The sequence below is a fragment of the Hippocampus zosterae genome, chromosome 1 (genome assembly GCF_025434085.1).
Source record: "Hippocampus zosterae strain Florida chromosome 1, ASM2543408v3, whole genome shotgun sequence".
In the NCBI taxonomy this organism is placed as follows: Eukaryota; Metazoa; Chordata; class Actinopteri; order Syngnathiformes; family Syngnathidae; genus Hippocampus; species Hippocampus zosterae.
In genome coordinates, this window is record NC_067451.1 from 6,686,566 (window position 1) to 6,706,022 (window position 19,457).

The 19,457-nt window shown below is 42.2% G+C and overlaps 2 protein-coding genes across 5 annotated transcripts; one reads left to right on the forward strand and one right to left on the reverse strand.

Annotated features, from left to right (window-relative positions):
- Positions 1-1,777: 1,777 nt before the first annotated feature.
- pde5ab (phosphodiesterase 5A, cGMP-specific, b) lies at positions 1,778-15,526 on the forward strand. Of its 4 annotated transcripts, none has more exons than XM_052079332.1 (22): positions 1,791-2,187; positions 4,615-5,089; positions 6,037-6,210; positions 6,580-6,669; positions 6,806-6,877; positions 7,203-7,292; positions 7,772-7,912; positions 8,456-8,520; positions 8,934-9,045; positions 9,117-9,204; positions 9,612-9,787; positions 9,899-9,949; positions 10,876-11,022; positions 11,090-11,215; positions 12,135-12,229; positions 12,314-12,401; positions 12,468-12,568; positions 12,769-12,846; positions 12,938-13,001; positions 14,033-14,107; positions 14,190-14,273; positions 14,569-15,526. In XM_052079332.1, exons 1-22 carry the CDS (start codon positions 2,108-2,110, stop codon positions 14,686-14,688), a joined length of 2,592 nt encoding a protein of 863 aa, XP_051935292.1. In that variant the 5' UTR covers positions 1,791-2,107; the 3' UTR covers positions 14,689-15,526. The 4 variants fall into 4 exon arrangements, 3 of the variants coding, with proteins under 3 accessions (XP_051935294.1, XP_051935292.1, XP_051935293.1); XM_052079333.1 differs by having other exon boundaries at positions 1,794-2,187; positions 9,120-9,204; XR_007964693.1 differs by lacking the exons at positions 14,190-14,273; positions 14,569-15,526 and having other exon boundaries at positions 1,778-2,187; positions 12,769-12,869; positions 12,919-13,001; positions 14,033-14,102.
- On the reverse strand, positions 15,373-19,338 carry mad2l1 (MAD2 mitotic arrest deficient-like 1 (yeast)). Its single transcript, XM_052079345.1, has 5 exons — positions 19,027-19,338; positions 18,324-18,470; positions 17,783-17,903; positions 16,365-16,468; positions 15,373-16,298 (listed from the first exon to the last, which is right to left on the reverse strand). The coding sequence occupies exons 1-5, from the start codon at positions 19,088-19,090 to the stop codon at positions 16,126-16,128; spliced, it is 609 nt and encodes a 202-aa protein (XP_051935305.1). The 5' UTR covers positions 19,091-19,338; the 3' UTR covers positions 15,373-16,125.
- Between the last annotated feature and the right edge of the window lie 119 nt (positions 19,339-19,457).

Below are 19,457 nucleotides of genomic sequence, written 5' to 3' on the forward strand. Positions count from 1 at the left end.
ATATAAGAATAGAAGATTCAGGATGAAAATTATCCTCATATATGAAATGTAGAGAGAATGCAGTCATTTTTTAAAGGAGTCATTTCCCCAATAAGATTAATTTTATTAAATTAATAAAAGGGTTTTTTGTAAGTTGTAAATAAAAAATATACACATACTTAAAACATGTACAGTAATTAACACACCTGCTAAAAAAATAGATTTGCCTATATGAAGAGTTAAAAATGCAAATAAATTCATAAGAACCTCAATTCTTTAATCGTTTCAAACTTGCAACAGATGATACGAGTTCAGAAAAATGCACCTCAATGGAATGTGACGACGAATCTCTCAAAAAGACTTCCACTAACAACCCAGGCTTAACGCAGCTCCTCCCTGACATATGAAGCTTGCCTCTCAGTCGACTTCAATGTGGCCAAATAAGCTAAGGGTTAGCCATTTCACAAGCAACCGCTATCCTGAGCCAACAACAGCCAACTCTACGCTCTCACTGGCTGACACCCATGTCACCCACTAGGTCAGGCCCCACCTTTTCAAGTCCCAAGCACTCAAAATCACAGACACAACAGTGTAGAACATGATAATGGCGACCTCAAGTGGACAAGATAACAGCATTTAACATGCATATTTTGTATTGGTCTTATGCGTAGAGTTGATCAATATCCACACAATAAAGAATGGAACAACTATATGATTGCTACTCTGCGGATTTTTATCTATCAAGCCAAAACGTTTGGAGCCTCACCAGCATGAAATTGACTCCTTGATTGGGGGTCCCTGCAGATGAAATGTCCAAACCTCCCCACCAACCCACTGTTTCCTTCTTTCCCTCCTCCAGGGACAACGAGTCACCATCTGCCGGTAAGGGAACACCGCTAGCGGGGGGAAGTGGAAGGGGGGGAGGGGGGTTATCCATCTGCACGGACAGGTTGCCCTATGCCATCTAGAAAAAAATAACCCGACCCTTCGACTACTGTAAAATGTCTGCTTTCCTTTGTGTTCTCTAGCCTTCGGCATGTTCTCATCCGTTGTGTTCTCATAAACAATTTTTACGATCAGAGAGTTTGCACTACAGCTATGATTGTGATGCAATATTGCGGTTAAAAAATGTATACATCCATGCATGCATCGTCTAATCTGCTTATTCTCACGAGGGTCGCGGGCTTGCTGGAGACTATCCCAACTGTCTTCGGGCAATCGGTGGGGTACACCCTGAACTGGTCGCCAACCAATCGCACGGCAATTACAGGACACAAACAACCATTCACACTCACAATCACACCGAGGGACAAACTAGAGCATTCAATCAACTTACTGTGCGTGTTCTTGGAATGTGGGAAGAAACTGGAGTACCCGGAGAAAACCCACCTAGGCACGGGGAGAACATGCAAACTCCACAGAGGGAGCTCGGAGCTGGAATCAAACCTGGTACCTTGTCACTGTGAGATCAACGCGCTAACCACTGGCATTGGACATCGCAATACATCAATGTATCAAAGTTGTTTTTATCTAAGATTACAAATCCCCCGCCCCGAGAAGTTAACCTTTGCTCTTGTAAAGGGTTACAACGTTTTTCTTTATTCTCATAACACCTCACAACTTTTTTTTTTTAATCATAACATTCAGACCTCTTCTCTCCAAAATTGGACAACTTTTACATTTCAGGGGCATTTATGAGGTACGTCGTCCGAAAAGTGTCTCCCAGCCGTGCCAATGTAAGGTGAGGTTTCGGGGTGTAAGGTGCGCGTTATGTGACTTTGCCCCTGACGCTTGTAACCCCACGCTCCACCACCGCGCGTCCGTCGGAGCCGGTTGGTGTCTGCGATATCTCCGGCATGTTTGACAAGAGAGGAAGTGCCTGATCTCTTTCTCCCTCCCTCCCTCTCTTCTCCGTATCTAATCCCACACACACACACACACACACACAAAAGAAAGAAAAAAGTGGCGCACTGCTTGTGATTCGCGCGCCTTACACGTTGTTTACTTTTTCGTGCTCGCTTCCGCGCATTTGTCTCCCCCCCCCCCCCCCGCCACCCCCCACCATCCTTTTTTTTTCCATATGGGGGACCGTCGCGCTATTGTGGATATATAGAGGCAGACACACGCCATGGAGGACGACATGATGGAAGCGTGGCTGGACGACCACCGCGACTTCACCCACTCCTACTTTGTCAGGAAAGCGTCCAGGTAAAAGCTGCGACGGGAGCGCGCGTACGTGTTTTGTTGTTACTGTTGTTGTTCTTTAACGCGCATTTATCGTGTTCGAATGGGCTCCTACTTGCAATGTGCATGTTACATGAAAATTGCGCCGGGGGTCATTCAATGATTAACTTTTACAGCACATTGTTTTAATTCGTGCTCTCCAATGCGTCCTCGTGAAATTTAAGACCATATGTGTGAACTTCCAATTACTGGCCTGCTTTTTAAAAAACACTCAACGCGTTATGAAGTGCATCTTGTAGAACAAATGAATCCGAGTGGAAAGCATGCAATTCCCCATTTAGTGGGTCTTTTTAATACGACAAGCGATTCATAACTCCAAATATTTTAAATATTACTTTTATGCACAAATGATTATGATTGAAAGGGTTGTAGAAAACTTTTCTCTACATTTTGTCCCACCCTCCAAAAAAAAAAAGAGGCAATATTTTCTATTTTCTGAACTGCGAAAAATAATTTTACCACCACTTAATTTGATCAAGGATATGCTAACCTTAAATAGCATGTAGCTGAACCATTAATGACTATCGGCGAATGTTCTCCAATTTATCTGCAAAAGTGATTAAATACTTTTTTTTGAACCAGTAGTTGCAAATGTAAATAGCTGGGACAGTGGCTATCCACACACCCCTGTTCAAATGCTAAGGTTTTTGATACAAAACAGAGAAACATGAAGCATTTAAAAAAATCATAAATGTGATCTGTAACTCAATTCAATTAACATTTTATCCAAACTTTTCAAGAGCGTAAATAAAAATAAACAAGTGTTCACATTCAAACTCATGTGACACAGGACTTGGCACAAACATGCCACCATTCACCGTGCCTCTGAGTAACCTCAAACAAATGTGATGTTCTAGTAGGCTGTTGCCGACATTTTCTGTAGTCTCAATTTACAGCACAAGCCATAGTCCACAGAGAGATTCCACAGCACCTGAGGGACCTCATTAGTCAAAGCTATCCATCAGGAGAAGGGCACAAAACATTTTCAAGGCATCAAAAACACCACGGAACACACTTAAGACGGTCATCATCAAGTCGAGGCAATATGGCACAATAGTGATATGACCAAGAACTCGAAGTCGCTCTAAAATTGATGAAAAAGACAAGAAAACTGAACAGGAAGGCCGCTAAGAGGCAGTACACATTTATGTGTCTTCTTCTTATGTCCAGGCTATGGGGTAGGGTGGACATTTTGGAAGCTTTATCCTACAAAGAAAAACACTTAAAATCTTCCAAACAGGTGGGAAAATGCATAATGCTTCGAAGAGGCCAAGTTTGACCTTATTGGCCATAATTCCAAAAGAGGTGGGAAAAAAAGTCAGGAAAAGTCAACTAATACATCTGAACTTCATCTGGGGTGATTCAGAGGCTCTTTAAAATTGTGGTATTTGTGCACTGCTTTCTATTTATCCATCCATTTTCCGAACTGCTTGATCCTCACTAGGGTGGCGGGGGGTGCTGGAGCCTATTCCAGCTGTCTTCGGGCAGTAGGCGGGGGACACCCTGAATCAGTTGCCAGCCAATCGCAGGGCACACAGAGACGAACAACCATCCACGCCCACACTCACACCTAGGGACAATTTAGAACGTCCAATCAGCCTGCCGTGCATGTTTTTGGAATGTGGGAGGAAACCGGAGCACCCGGAGAAAACCCACGCAGGCCCGGGGAGAACATGCAAACTCCACACAGGGAGGCCGGAGCTGGAATCGAACCCGGTACCTCTGCACTGTGAAGCCGACGTGCTAACCACTGGACTACCAGGCCGCCCCTTTCTATTTATCATGAGTGTGAAAGTGATTTGTTAGTTTGGAACATTGCCTCACCTCCTGACATTATTCCAGTTATTTATGTTTCATTCAGCCTTGCATAACCTGATATTTAAACAGGATGGACTTTGAAAATGACAAAAATTACAGCTTAGGAGAACATGTTCGAGCTCTTGCCAGAAGAGTCCATGTCACAAACCAGGTCACAGGAGCTCCTCCCCGATATGCAAAGCTTTTCTCTCAGTGAATGGCCTGATTTGAATATACTGTCTCAGATCAAAATATCATTTTGCTATTTAAACAAGGCCACAATGGTGTATTTGGGCGATTCAGAAAGAGCACCCAAAAAACACACAAAGAAGTGTTTAGCAAGTAACAGATTCCAGAAAAACAAAAATGCAGATCAGTTTACTTGAGAAGAGTAGCCATAGTGTAAATGCGTAGATGATTACTGTATACCCTTTGTGATATTTTTATTTGGTGGTATGACATGAGAATTTCCTGACTTAAGTATGTGCCTTGGTTCAGTGAGGTTTGGACGCACTGTGCCTGCGCTGGCTGCCTCGGTTGCTTCAAAACGAGTTGTTGATGAACAATAAATGGACTTTTGTGCCCTATTAACAGGGACATGGTGAATGCTTGGTTCGCTGAACGTGTCCACACCATCAAGTCGCCCGCCTCCAAAGACAACCAGTACTCTACGGATCCCGTCACCCGTAGCCTTTCGGGCAATCAATCTCCTGCGGCCAGCGTGGTCTCCAACCAACCGCCCGGCCCCCCAGCTCGCAAAATCTCCGCATCCGAATTCGACCGCCCTCTACGGCCCATCGTGGTGACGGACGAGGAGGGCTCAGTGACGTTTCTGAGCGACGCAGACCGCAAGAGCGTCCCCACGTGGGGCTTTGCAATGCTGGACAGCGATGCCGGAGGCGGAAGCGCCAAGGTAGCTAGCGGGTGCAGTAACCGAGGCGATCGTTGCACTCGACTGCTGGAGCTGGTGAAGGACGTTTCGAGCCATCTGGATGTGACAGCACTCTGCCACAAGATCTTCCTCCACATCAACGAGCTCATTGCCGCAGACCGCTACTCGTTATTTCTGGTGGGCAGGGACACCGCACTCATAAAAACAGGATGTTTCTTATTATTATTATTACTAACACGTTCTCGTGTGGTCATTTGTCAATCAAGAGACTAAATGTGTGTTTAGGGTCGGACAAGTTTGGGGGCTAATCCCCAACGTACCAGCAACCATAGTTTCGCTTAGAGGTATGAAAGTTTTTGTTTTTTGTCCAATCACATTTCAGGCTCCTTTTGGTGCTATGTCGCAACTAGCAAAAATCTGAGTATTTGAACCTCCCCTAAAATGGTTGATAATTGCCTGTAGTCATCTTAAGATGTTGGCAAAGCGATACTTTCATTTAAATGAAGCTCCTCAATTCACATCAATGTAGTTCCCTGGCACCAAGATGCCACACAAAATGATTTTGTCCTAACAAAACACCTCAACTGACATCAACATAGTTTCTTGAAACCAAGATGCCATGAGTTGACGCAAAGCACCTCGTCAAAACAAATCTCAATTCACTTGAACATTGTTCCTCGGCTCCATGATGCCACAAGATTGGCCTTAGGACACAAATAAGAGTTTTTCTGCGAATAACAAAGGATACGCCCCCCCACCCCAAAAAAAAAAATACAGAAGTGTGTGAATTTGTGAATGCCGAACCACAAATATGCAGATTTTGCTGCTGTACTAGCAACGGGACAGTTTCTTTAACCAACCAGTTTTCAAATTCGATTCACAGGTCTCAGAGGTGATTAAATTCCAATAAACAATAAAATATAATCCACAGTGGAGGAGATTTGATAAGCCTGGGTCGTTGGGGAAAATTGTATGCGGGGGCGGGGGATTAACATTTTTCTGCTATTTTTGTGGCAAGGCTCAGTCCTTATCACTAAACTCACTTCAATTTGCGGTTTCTGTACTTCATTGTGTCTAAACACACAGCAAGGTGGCATAGCAGGACCTTTTGTTTGGGGTTTCAGGTGGGCGAGGACAGCTCGAACACAAAGTTCCTGGTCAGTCGCCTGTTTGACGTGGCCGAGGGTTCCACGTTGGAAGAATCATCCAGCAGCAGCATCCGACTGCAGTGGAATAAGGGCATTGTGGGACACGTGGCCGCCACGGGACAGCCGCTCAACATCAAGAACGCTTATGAGGTAACATTGACGCTTAAACGTAACTCAAAACGATTCCTGAATGGTTCGTAGCAGTTTTATGATGAGATGAATTGCCATAATTTGCTAGGGTAAAATGTACTGTTCATTTGGAAACCCTTGAAGCCGCTCACTTTCTCCACGTTTTGTTGTGTAATTGTATTTTTTTTTTCCTCCACCATATTGCAAACATTTCATGAAAGCACACTGTAGTGTTTTCCCGCAATCCTGTCAGCTTTCATCAACTCTCTTGCCGTTGATGAAGCCTGTTCCTCTGATTGCCCCATTCAATTAGCAGGCCTCTTTATCTGAATGCTCTTGAGTGTTTGTGTGTTTATTTTTCGATTCTCATGATGGTTTCCGCACTCTTAGGACCCTCGATTCAATGCGGAGGTCGATATGATCACCGGTTACAAGACTCACAGTATCCTGTGCCTTCCCATCAAGAACCACAGAGACGAGGTAACCATAATATTGGGCCATTATAAAAGCGAAAACAACCTCAGAACAGCAGTCACAAAAAGCCCCCGCCCCAAAACCCTCAATCTGCTCACTGGAAATGTAAAGGACGAAACTGTCTCAAACCACCCATTGGCAGGTGGTTGGAGTGGCTCAAGCTATCAATAAGAAAAATGACACGGATGGAGCCTTCACGCAACAGGATGAAAAGGTATGCAAAACTCCTGTTTGATCATTTCTTGCCCATTTTGACACTGACCAAGAGTTGAACATTTGGTAACTACTCGCACAAAATTTATCACATTACTCCCACATTTGATGTAGTCGAGGAATGATTTGCCATCAAACGCAAAAGTCATCTACAGTTTGATCGGCTTTTGGTTTCTTTGATTTGTCGCTTTTCACCCCTTTACCACTGCTGCTGCACAATCAAGGTAACCGAGTCACAATGTTCCAATAAACAAGATGGAATGACAACACTCACAAGAACCATGTTACACGAAACTGTTTTTTCAGCGTTTTTTCTCTCCAAAAAGGACTTCTCAGCTTACTTGGCATTTTCCGGCATCGTTCTGCACAACGCCCAGCTCTACGAGGCGTCACAATTAGAAACCCGACGCAATCAGGTACATGAATCCGCCAAATTCAGTTCAAAATCTTCTCATCATGTACCGTATTTTCCGCACTATAAGGCTCACCTAAAAGCATTACATTTTCTCAGAAGCCGACAGTGCGCCTTATAATCAAATGCGCCTTATATATGGATCAATGATCCGATTTCTTGGACGTAGTATTTTAAATGTTCTGTAAAGTGCTTTGTTACAGCTGCAGCAGTTGTAAAAGCTCGATATAAATAAAGCCGTATTGTATTCCCTTTAGTGTAGCTCCATCTAGTGGATGCATAACAGAACCATAGCCACTATTGTAGCTTTGCGCCTTATAATGGTGTGTGCCCTATATATGAAAACGGTTCTAAAATAGGCCATTCATTGAAGGTTCACTTTATACTCTGAAGCTCCTTGTAGTGCCGAAAATATGGTACATTAATATTTCCTATGTCGGATACATGCATCAAGACAGCTTTTGAAGGGGATGATATGTTCAGGTGCTGTTGGAACTGGCAAGTCTCATCTTTGAGGAGCAGCAGTGTCTAGAGGTTTTACTGAGGAAGTTTGCTGGAACCATCCTGTCCTTCATGCAGGCCCAGGCTTGTACGGTCTTCATTGCTGAGAATGACTCCACGGAGGTCAGCACCAAAGTGACCCTAGATCACCTCTGACGGGCCACATACGGGCCACAAGCCATAGTTTACCCATCCATCGGTTTTCGTGACTTCTACATGCCTGTAGAAAAGCATCTTCTCGAAACTACTTAGCTTTGCCAGTGACCCCAAGTTAAGTCCAAACATTGAAGGATGTTTTCTATTTAAAGCCCTTTTTATGGCCCAAGAGAGGGACGCTCTGCCAGGGTAAGGGAGCAAACTTTTCCTAAACAGAAAAAAAAAGTCATTGGTTTATCTTGAACATCCTGTTAAAATGTGAAAAGAATCTTTTGGGGAGTGCATGTTGAACAAAAACAAGTCCCTATAAGGAGGACAGGAGCGGAAGAAAGACATGGAATGTTGAAATAAACTCCTAATCTGGCACGGCTTGTTGTGTAATGGACCATTACTTGTAACTTGGACGAGTTGCATCGTCTTAATGGCTTAACTGGAAGGGGAAAAAAATCAATTTGTCTTGTAAAAAGAAAATAAAAGGAAGAAAACTTCAGTTTTGGCCTTTTTTTCCAGAACCCCTTTTCCAGTGTCTTTCATATGGAATACGAAAAAGGAGAAGTCCTTACTTCACCCAAAAGGTAAGACGAACGCAAAAGGGTGACGCCATTAAATTCAATATTATTGGACGAGAAAGTGGGCCTGTTATAATGCTGCGAGAAAGTCAAAACAATACCTGAATGACATTGTAATGATCTGGGGGGGGGGGGGGGGGGGTAACATGCGATATTACGGGAAAAAGTCGGAATGTTATGAGAGGAAAAGTAAACTTGATGTTAATTGCATAATTTTCAGAGAAGAATATGTAATGTTATGAAAAGCAAGCAGTGATTTTGCGGGAATAGTCACAGTGTACGAAATACAATTTGTTGTTGATACGAGAATGAAGTCCAAATTTACAAATGTAAATATGACGTAAGACAGAAACAAGTCTGATTTTATGATGCGATTATTTTTCTTTGTTTGATGAACATTTTGCTGTCAATCTCCTCAGAGAATCTCCTTGTATCAACCAGATCAACTACATGTACGCTCAGTATGTTAAAAATACCATGCAGCCTCTCAATATTGTCGATGTCACCAAGGATCAACGCTTCCCCTTGATGGTCTGTATTTCTTAAAATTTGGGGGGGTACCGTCTATTTATTACGAGAGTAATGCAATTTGTCTTATTCAGCAGTGTGAAAAGCAATATCAGACAAGCAAACGGACAACAAGTTTGCTCTGCGCTCCTATCAAGAATGGCAAGAAGGACAAAGTCATAGGTAGGAGCTCCGGTGGCTGTCTTTATGATGGAACCGTCAGACTACCGTATTTTCTGCACTATAAGGCGCTTCGGCGTATAAGGCACACCTTCAATGAATGGCCTATTTAAAAACTGTTTCCATATATAGGGTGCACCGCATTATAAGGCCCGTAGAATAGTGGCTACAATAGCGGCTGTGGTATGCATCCACTAGCATTTACAACCGCTGCAACTGTAACAAAGCACTTTACAAAACATTTAAAATAGTACGTCCAAGAAATCAGATCATTGATCCATATAAAAAGTGAATCGGATTATCATGTGCAGCAATGTGATCATTATAAAGTTGCAATGTTTCAGCTTTATGGAAAAAGTTTCTGTTGTGGGGAAAGTGGTGTTGGGATAAAGAAGCTTCCACGTCCGTAGGTTGCTGCCAGTTAGTGAACAAGATGGATGAGGTGTCGGGAGGCACCAAGACGTTCAACAGGAACGACGAACAGTTCTTGGAGGCTTTTGCCATTTTTTGTGGCCTGGCCATCCAGAACACGCAGATGTACGAGACCATGGAGAGAGCCATGGCCAAGCAGCAGGTCACTCTTGAGGTCAGTACTCGCCATAAGTTCGGATCAGAGGTAATCCTAAGTAGAAACTCTCATGGACGACTGCTGCTGTCTGCAGTTTACTAAATCAGTGCTTGCCGATGTGTTTTGCAGGTGCTTTCATATCATGCTTCGGCTGCTGCAGAAGAGTCCCGGGGGCTCCAGGTAACTTGAAATCCCCAGATAGAAATATACAGTTCCTTGAAAAAGTATTTTCCCCAAATGAAACAATCAAACCACTTTTCATAAGTTTAAGACAAATAAAGTACATGTGAATTGTAGATTCTAAATTATGATTTAATCATTTGGATTGTGGCGGTAAACCAATTGGGTTTTTGAGTATGAACTTCCTGTATAAAGTCATATTACAGCATCTTATGTGGACTTTTTTTGTTTTAGCCATTCAGAGGTGGAGTTGCTCATATGTTTTGGGTAAACTGCTTGCCCTCAGAATTTTCTGGTAGATTGCAGAAATGATTGTTCCATTAAACAAAGCCAGTAGTCCAGGACCTGGAGGAGCAATGGAGCCCCAGTCCATTAAACTGTCAACACCATGTTTGAATTTTAACAAGCTGGGTTTTTTGTTGTTGTTGTTATTATCAAATCAAATCTTTTGTCTCATCAACCCATAGACTGCTTCTCATGTTGTGTTGCTTTTTTATCTCAGTAATGGTTTTCACTTTGGAACTCTCCCATCGATGCCCCCGCCCCCTTCCCCTGCACTCTTGGGAATAAGTTGGGTTTTGACAGTGGTTTGCTGAAGTCCCAAGGCCTCAGAAATAAATGCCTGTGTAACATTTTCCAGATTGATAAATTCATATCACCTTGTTCCTCACTTATTAGTTAATTTAGTTGGATTTTTTTGAGTCAACAATTTCGGCAGGCCGTGAGGTGGCCAATGAAATGGACCTCAGATTTGCAAAAAACTGTAAATTTATGATTGAACAAAAGGGGTATTACTTCCTCACATAAGGATAGAAAGATAAGATTTTTATTCCCCCTTTACAATTGCTTTTCTCACCCTTTTGATGACCGTTAAAGAATTGGAGTAATGGTTAACCACATCCCCGATCCATGTGTCCACTGGGCAGGCAGCCACAATTCCATCGGCCCAGTCGCTGCGACTCCTGGACTTTGGCTTCAGCGATTTTGACTTGTCAGACACCGAAACCACGTTGGGTACTGTGCGCATGTTTGTCGACCTCGACCTGGTGCACAACTTCCACATGAAGCACACGGTAGGCGTCGTAGTCAAAACAATCTCCAACGCGGATTAACAACAACAAAGACTTCTACGCTGTTTAGAATTTATGCCAGTGGATTCTGAGTGTGAAGAAGAACTACAGGAAGAATGTGGCCTATCACAACTGGAGACATGCTTTCAACACTGCCCAGTGCATGTTTGCCCTCCTTAAATCAGGGCGCTTGCAGGTTAGTGAGGTAGTATGGGCAGCATATAATGCACATTCAATGCTATTTCTAAACATTACAAGACAGTAAAAAACAAATTTCAAGATAGCTGTCATTTGTTTAAAGCAGGACTGTACATCCTCCTCTGGCCCTCAAGAGCCTCTATCCAGCTTGTTTTAGATGTCTTCCTGCTGCAACATATGATTCAAAGGATCATCTCAACAGGAAGCTCTGAGAAGCCTGACGATGATTATTATGATTTGAATCAGGAGTATTATACCCCTTTTCCACTGCTGCAAAATCATGGGTAAACACGCTTTTGGGCAGTGGGAAAGGAGTGTCGATCCGTGCCGATCCGTGTCCACCAGCACGCCATCGGAGGCGGATTGTGATCGCCTCGGATCGCCCCCGCTTGCAGTTGTGAAAGCCTAACTCGGGACTTCCCAGTAATTACGTGATGACATAGGGCGGTACGTGATGAGTCATAACATTGCACGCCATTGGCCTCGTATATAGCATGCCCCCACAACAATGCTAGGAGATCGCCCCTTAACCTGTTGTCTCAGTACAGTAATAGCAAAGAGTTGATCCTCCACTGCTTTTTGACCATTTTGAGGACAGTAAAAAGCATGATAGAAGAAAGAACATTCGCTTCCATGTTGCTTTGTTTACCACCAAGAAATCTGCCGCACTATCATCTACGCAATCACAGCGTGGTGACGTAACCAGGCGCAAAGTGGTGGAGGGGGCAGGGAGGCACAAAATCGCCTTCTGTTGGTCAATGGGAAAAGGATAATATGCCAATTGGTTGCGTGTCTCCACGGATCACTGCTAATTTCAGTGGGAAAGGGGTATTAGAGGAGGGAGACATAAGCTGGATAGGGGCCCTTGAGGACCAGATTTGAACACCCCTGGTTTAAGGCCATTCGTTTCCTGACAGAATCGTCTTCGGGATTTAGAGGTTCTGGCTCTGATGATTGCTACGCTCTGCCATGACCTGGACCACAGAGGAGTCAACAACTTCTACATACAGAGGTAGAGAAGCAGTAGAAGAGTCGCAAAAGTATACAGTGTCCTGCAAGTCACCCACTGGGTATTTAACCTGTGTGAAATTATCAGGAGTGAGCACCCACTGGCACAGCTTTACTGCCACTCCACTATGGAGCATCACCATTTTGACCAGTGCCTCATGATCCTCAACAGTCCAGTAAGTGTACATAGTGGCTTTTTTTATTCCTGTTATGACACAAACACGGTTCTCATTCTGTTCCAGGGCAATCAGATACTAAGTGGCCTCTCCCTGGACGAGTACAAATGCACTCTAAAGATGATTGAGAGGGCTATTTTGTCCACCGACCTGGCCTTGTACATTAAGTAGGTACAAAACACTGCAAATACGGTACAGAGGAAGGCTTCCAAAATGACATTTAACTTAAGTGTCCTACTTGCACAATACATTTTCTCTTTTAATTAAACAACTTTATCCATTTTCTGACTCATTCACGTGTCATAACTTATTTGGATCAAAATTGCAACCTTTTTTCCCCCCCATGACCTTGTCTATCTGTCAACAGGAGACGCGAGGAGTTCTTTGAGCTCACTCATAACAGACAGTTTGTTTGGGAGACTGATCACCACCGTGATTTACTTCGGTGAGATTAATACATCCACATATGTGAGTTCATTTTTTTATACCGTAGATACCGTCTACATATTCACAGCAGTTCTACGCATCTCTGTTAGGTCAATGCTGATGACTGCATGCGATATATCAGCAATCACCAAGCCCTGGCCGGTGCAAAAGAGGGTAATGTAAAACAGATTGTACCAAAATATTATTTGATTTTTTTTTTCATTCTTCACAATGTTCATAGGTCTTCTGATCCAAGATCATACTCAAATTGCATCTTTTACTCTTAAACTTAATTGTCATAAAAATTAGAGTTGCCCACTTTTGCAAATTCCTATTTTGTTCCGATGAAATTCTTTTGTTTTTTTTGCATAGTACTTCAACTTTCTGTCTATTGAAAACCACTTTATTATTCTCTGAGCCCCACTTCTACCCACCCCTCGGTTACAAGAGCGCAAATTTATTCTCGTACATTGTCTTCCCCACAAGGACTGCAAGACGAAAAACCTATCCTTCCACAAAGCATCTTGCAGCTGCGTCCCAACTATTTTATCTCCCTGGTGATCTTTGTTAGTGTGCACCTTGTTAGGAAGTGCAAGCCTGGTGGAAATAAAAACACTGAGGCAGTCACTGGCCAATTGTTTGTGTGAACACTTGTTTAAAAATAATTACTGCCCATAGATAATCTCAACCCCCGCCCTCCAAACAAAAAAAGATGTTCTAAATGAATTAACTGCACCCCCAAAAAACTTTTCTCCAAGAAATAAATTTTAAAAAAAGTAAAATCATATACATTTTAGGATATTTACAGTAAAATTTGATTGAAATTTAATTCTTAAAGTCAGATTCTCTTATCCATTACCTTAAGATCTTTCTCACACAAAAAAAAATTTTTTAGCTGTTAAAATATTGTTTTTGTTGTGCAATTGATCTGTTTTCTCGTGAAATTACAACTGTCTTACCACAACTGTTGGGTTTTTTTCCCTAGCATTTATGTTTTTTGTCTTGTGAAGTTATGTTCAAGATCCATTTTGTTTCAAGTTAAAATTATTGTTTCTCATCATTGGCAACTTCGTACCTGTAATATGACTTGTTGATTTTTTTTTTGTGTGTGTGTGTGTCTACGGTATACAACTTCAGCTTTTCCCCACACATTTTGGTGAACCCTCCTCCATTTTAGCTATTGTCTGCGATTCCCCCCTGTGCAGATTGCAGAGCTGGTGGCGACTGAGTTCTTCGAGCAAGGGGACAAAGAGAGACTAGAACTAAACATTGAGCCCAGTGTAAGGCAATAACGGAGGGAACTACAGGGAAACCTGTAGTTATTATTATTACACTCGTAGCTACAATCTCATTTTATTTCAGGACTTGATGAATCGGGAGAAGCGAGATAAGATTCCCAGCATGCAGGTCTCCTTCATTGATGCCATCTGCACGCAGTTATATGAGGTACTTTTGCAGTAAATGGTTTGAAATGAGCAGTTTGAAAATATGTCACGAAATGGTCATTTTGGAATCATATATACAATATCAACAAAACTCTTCGGAAAAGGACCATTGTTTTCAAGCGTGAAAACAGTCGCAGTGGAAACAAATAACCAAAATGAAACGCTAACCAATTTTCTGTTCAATCAGAAATGTCATTTTGTTAACAAGGTCACAATAGAGCAACAGATGATTGATCTAGCATACTGCAAAATCGTGGCGTACGTGTTCAATAATTGTCACTCAATTCTGTCGTCAGACCTTGGCGGGCATGTCTGACGATTGTTCCCCTTTGTTGGAGGGATGCCGGACGAACCGTCAGCATTGGAAGTGCTTGGCCGAGGAGTATGAAAAAGGGCTGGTCAACAGTCTGGTGTGACTGTCACCACGGACGCCCACGTGGCATGTTCACATTCTTCCTGTCTTGCTTACTTTATTCTTATTTATTTATTATTGTTTGTTTGTTTTACACATACATTCTTTTCTAAGGTGATGAAAAAGTCATTTCACAATATATACCTACCAAAGCTCATGAAGTGCAGCCCACTGAGCTAATTACAAGCGAAAAAGTAACGATACTGCAATAGTTTGCCAACGATATGATCCAGCAGTTGTGCAATATCCTGGAAAAACAAAACACCGAAAGTACACCCCGATGTCAACGATGAGTGGAATTGCAGAGTAAGGATGTGAAACAATATTGCAATATTTGGCCAATAATGTCCCTCACAAGACGGAGATCGTGCGGTAAAATATTATATTTTCGAGGGGGGAAAATCATACGCTAACTCACACGCACAAAATGATGGTGAAACTTTACAATAACGGTATCACGATAAAAAAACTGCAGTAAGTGATGAGTATCGATACAGGAAGAGCTAAGGCATTTTGGTGGCTGCCCATATCACTGTTCCTTGCATGTATTTTCAACCATGGGAAGAGGTAAAGATCTGTTGTTACCATGGCAATGGTCTGACGTATCCGCGGACCAGCTAGGACAGCTTCCATCATGCACAGCAGTTTGTGTGTTTTTAGCACAAATATGTCATTGGTCAGTCTTGCCTTTTTTTAAGTCATTACAGTACAGAAGCTATTTATTATTCTTGCACTGAGTGGCGTTGAATTAATAGCTTACAGATATGAGAACAGAAAAAAAAAACTTACATTGGGATGCAGGTTATATCTACGCACTACTGCAGCATCCCTCTCACATATAACAGTCCGCCATGCATATTTATTTGTTTAATGTATTTATTAGGTTAATGTACATTTTCTTTAAGCACTTTTCAGAAGAAGTTTTTAAATTATTTTTCATACAACTTTAAAAAAGAGGGGAAAAAAAGGTTCTCCACTGCCTTATAAGATCATAAATGCATTTTTGGAAATGTAGACAGTGATTGAATTCGACATGGATCCTGGTTTTTGTCATCTGGACCTAGCTCACCAACAATGTTGCCCCATGAAATAAATTCTGTTAAACATGTTGATTTTTTTTCTTATTTTGTTTAGTGTAATACCACATCTGCCATCAGATTCGTTTTTTTCCCCCAGAAGTTCATTAAAAAGGAACACACAAACACATGTTCAACTTAGCTTTGTGCTTACCTTCTCATTGTTGCTTCGTGGATGCTTCATAAAGTCCAAAATGTGTGCGTGAAAGCCGGGGTGGGTGTATAAGTTGTGATTTAATGAAAGCCATGCTAAATGTATGAAAAAAAATATTTATTGTTATTATTGTATGACAGTGTGAAATGTTTGGGGTGTTCTTGAGTTTTGGCTCCTGTTGATGTTGCCCACCCCGCGCTTTAAAAGTGTTTTAAAGTGAGCACGTCTTCTTGTAAGTGACCATGCTGCACACCTTGTGGATGCTCGTGGTAAAAGAGCGGAGGCGCACCTCTTCCGGTTGGTTGATGCGGTGCGGGCCGGACTCCTCCCACTTGTCGGGAATTGCGAGGTCTTTGTCAGTGTAGATCAGGAGGTTGAAGCTGCCTGAGGGGCGGGGGGCAGAACGTGAGAGGAAAATCTTCCCGGAAACGAGCGAACGGCTGATCTTACATGGCGTTTCCAGCAAGGGTAGGAAGGTCACGGAGGCGGTGATCTGTCGGAGAACTGAGCGGATCTCACCCTGGATGGTTTGAATGGATTTTTCTCGAGGGGCACTAACAAACAAATCCCAATCAATACTTATGCATTACAGAGGACAACAAATACAAAGTTCTGGATTTTTTGTTTGTTTGTAACCTGTCGCTTAACAGCTCAACTTTTTACAATTTTTATGCTCAGGCCAAAGATAAATATTCTTTTTCATCCATAGGGGAATTTCACTCCTCCACTAAATAAAAAGCAAGCAATTAAAGCATTAATTGGTGCCATTTCAGATCTGAGAAACTATGTTGGAGTGAACAGAAAGCTTCATTTTAAGCAGTGATGGGCAACTTAAATGGCACATTTTCAGTCAGTGTTACTAAGGGGGCCCTAATCAGACGCATTGTAAAAATGCCATTTCAGAAATGGACAGAAATGTGCAAAACACATGCTGTTAATGTATTTCATTTTTTATCATTTCTAAATACAGGTGGACCAGTGGTTAGCACGTTGACCTCACAGTGCCGAGGTTGTGGGTTCGATCCCAGCTCCGGCCTTCCTGTGTGGAGTATGCATGTTTTTGTTGAAGTTTGTGACACAAAATGCTGTACTGCCATCTTGTGTCTCCTCAAAACTCACTTGTATTCTTTGGCATTCGACTCAGCATGACTTAGATTTGTTCTTGGTTTTACTGTTCAGTGCTTTCTAGCGTCTTTATTACCGATTTGTTTTACTGTTTATTGTATATGTTAAATTGCACTTTGTATGCAGCGATGTCTGTTCGAAAGTGCTCTATAAATACAGTTGAGTTGAGTTGTGGCACCTATGGTGTAAAGGAAAAATGTACATTTGATATTATAAAACCGGCTTTAGAGTTTGGACCTTTAATTGTAAATTTCAACGATTAGTGTAATTACAATACGCATTACAATTACAATTCGCGCGAGAGGAAGAAAGTAGGGGTTTAACAAATAAAAAACGATTTGAATAGGAAAATTAGATTTAAAAGATGCAAGTGGATCGATTTTTTTACACTTCAAAATATATCAAGATACACATGTAAAATGACAACAGCAATTGCATCATACCCTCTCGAACTGATCCGTACCAATTGCACCCCATTTTTCGAGATATGTATTGAATCGTCTATTGGCAAGATGCACACTCCAAGAAGAAACTCTCTCCCTTTTCAGCTTTGGACTTTGTAAGCATTTATCATGACTAATAAGGCTCATGCGTGATAAATGTCACGGTGATGTTTGTTTTATAGTTCCAAATGGATTTTAATCATATGGGGTTTTTTTGTTACAGTTTTGAATGGATTTTATTCATAAAAGGAATGGTAAGTAACCAGTGGTCAACGCTCAAATTAAAATGGCAGCACCCACCTGCACTCCATGGCCGACTTGTCACACTCTATGTCAAACTGCCAGCGCTCCAACACCTCGTCCGTTGCCAGACATGTGATTACCAACACCAGCTTCTGCACGGTGCAATTGAGGAGCCACTCTGCACCATGATACAAGGGGATTGCAATGAAATGTTCTGACATGCAAACCTGGGTTTTTGTCTTAAATCTGACTTGACCAGAGTTTTATTTCACATGTTCCGCAAGGGAGGGCCGCTTTAGAGGTCAGCCTGACTGTGACCCCGGCTTTGGTGGCATACGTTAATGGAGTATGTAAATTGTTTGGTCTAAGGAGGAACTGTAATGGCTTTAAGGCCAGTGAGCACAAAGAAACCTGCCACACACACACTCGTGCACATACTCCCTGTGCAGCCCAAAATTTTATAAAAATAATTTTTGTAGGGTACGAATTAGACAAAGGAACACTTAAGAGAAAACCTTCAAGTTGCATGGCATGAGTGCGAGCAACACAACATAATGTAACTATTCAAGCTAGCAAACATCACACTCTGTCGACTAACCTTTGAGCTGTGTCATCACACTGTCAAGATAGTTCTTCAGTTCAGGATCTGAGGTGACCTGGAGGCTCATGTCATACTGGCTGACTCTGGTGAATTGCTCCGGAGGATAGATGCCACGCTGGTACAGGATGCTGTTGATACCAAAACCTGTGGAATGAGGAATAAATATCAGCATAAAACTCATCGCCGTCTGCTGTGCATGCATGCATGCAACTATGGTACAATTTCAGCACCTCTAAAACAATGCATGGATCACCTAATTACTGATTGACCTTGCCATTATCATGACACTTTTAATTCTGTTTTGAGTTAAGTCAGGCGTCTCACATAGCATTTTTCATGACTAATAAGGCTAAGGTGTGTGTGATATATGGCACAGTGATGTTTTTTTGTTTTACAGTTTTGAATTAATTTGAATCATGTTTGTTTGGGGTGGGGGGGTTACAGTTTTGAATGGATTTTTTTCATAAAAGGACCGGGAACTAATCGTTAGTTAAGTCCCTGTGTGCCAATGATGCCGAAACCAAAAGCTGATTTTTTTTACGTCTGGGTTCTTACCGGTTAAATGCAAAGTGTGAGTACTTTTTCCGTTACTGCAATTATACTCAACAGTACAGTACTCTGGTCCAAAGAGAATGTTTACCAAATTATGTTCGCGATTTTTGATGGTGGCACTCCGGGTAAAGTTAGGATAAATACTTACAAAAGAAATCAGCGACCAGCTCCGCACTTCCTTTGAGCGTAATTCCTTTCAGTGTGCTGGTCATTGTGTAGTTTGATTTTCGTCTCCTTTTGTCCTTTTTAACGTTTTAACAAACGGTTACCGTGTTCTTTTTTTCGCTCAAGTTACTGAAATGTTGCCCGCGGTTTTGTTTGAAAATGGCCTGCTTCTTAGACTGCTGCGCATGCGCCAAAGCTTTTTCTTCTTCTCGTTTGGCGTCGACACTACAATTGTGAAACGTATTAGCGCCGTCTACCTTCGGGTTTGGAATCGCTATAGTACTTTCTGTATTGTCAGTCAGTCGTTTGCCTCCCGACAGAGTTTAAATAAATAAATAATTCGTTTAGAAGGTTTTTAAGCAGGCTGGTTGGTACATTCTCACAATACAGAGGACGTGAGTTCTTGTCTGTGCT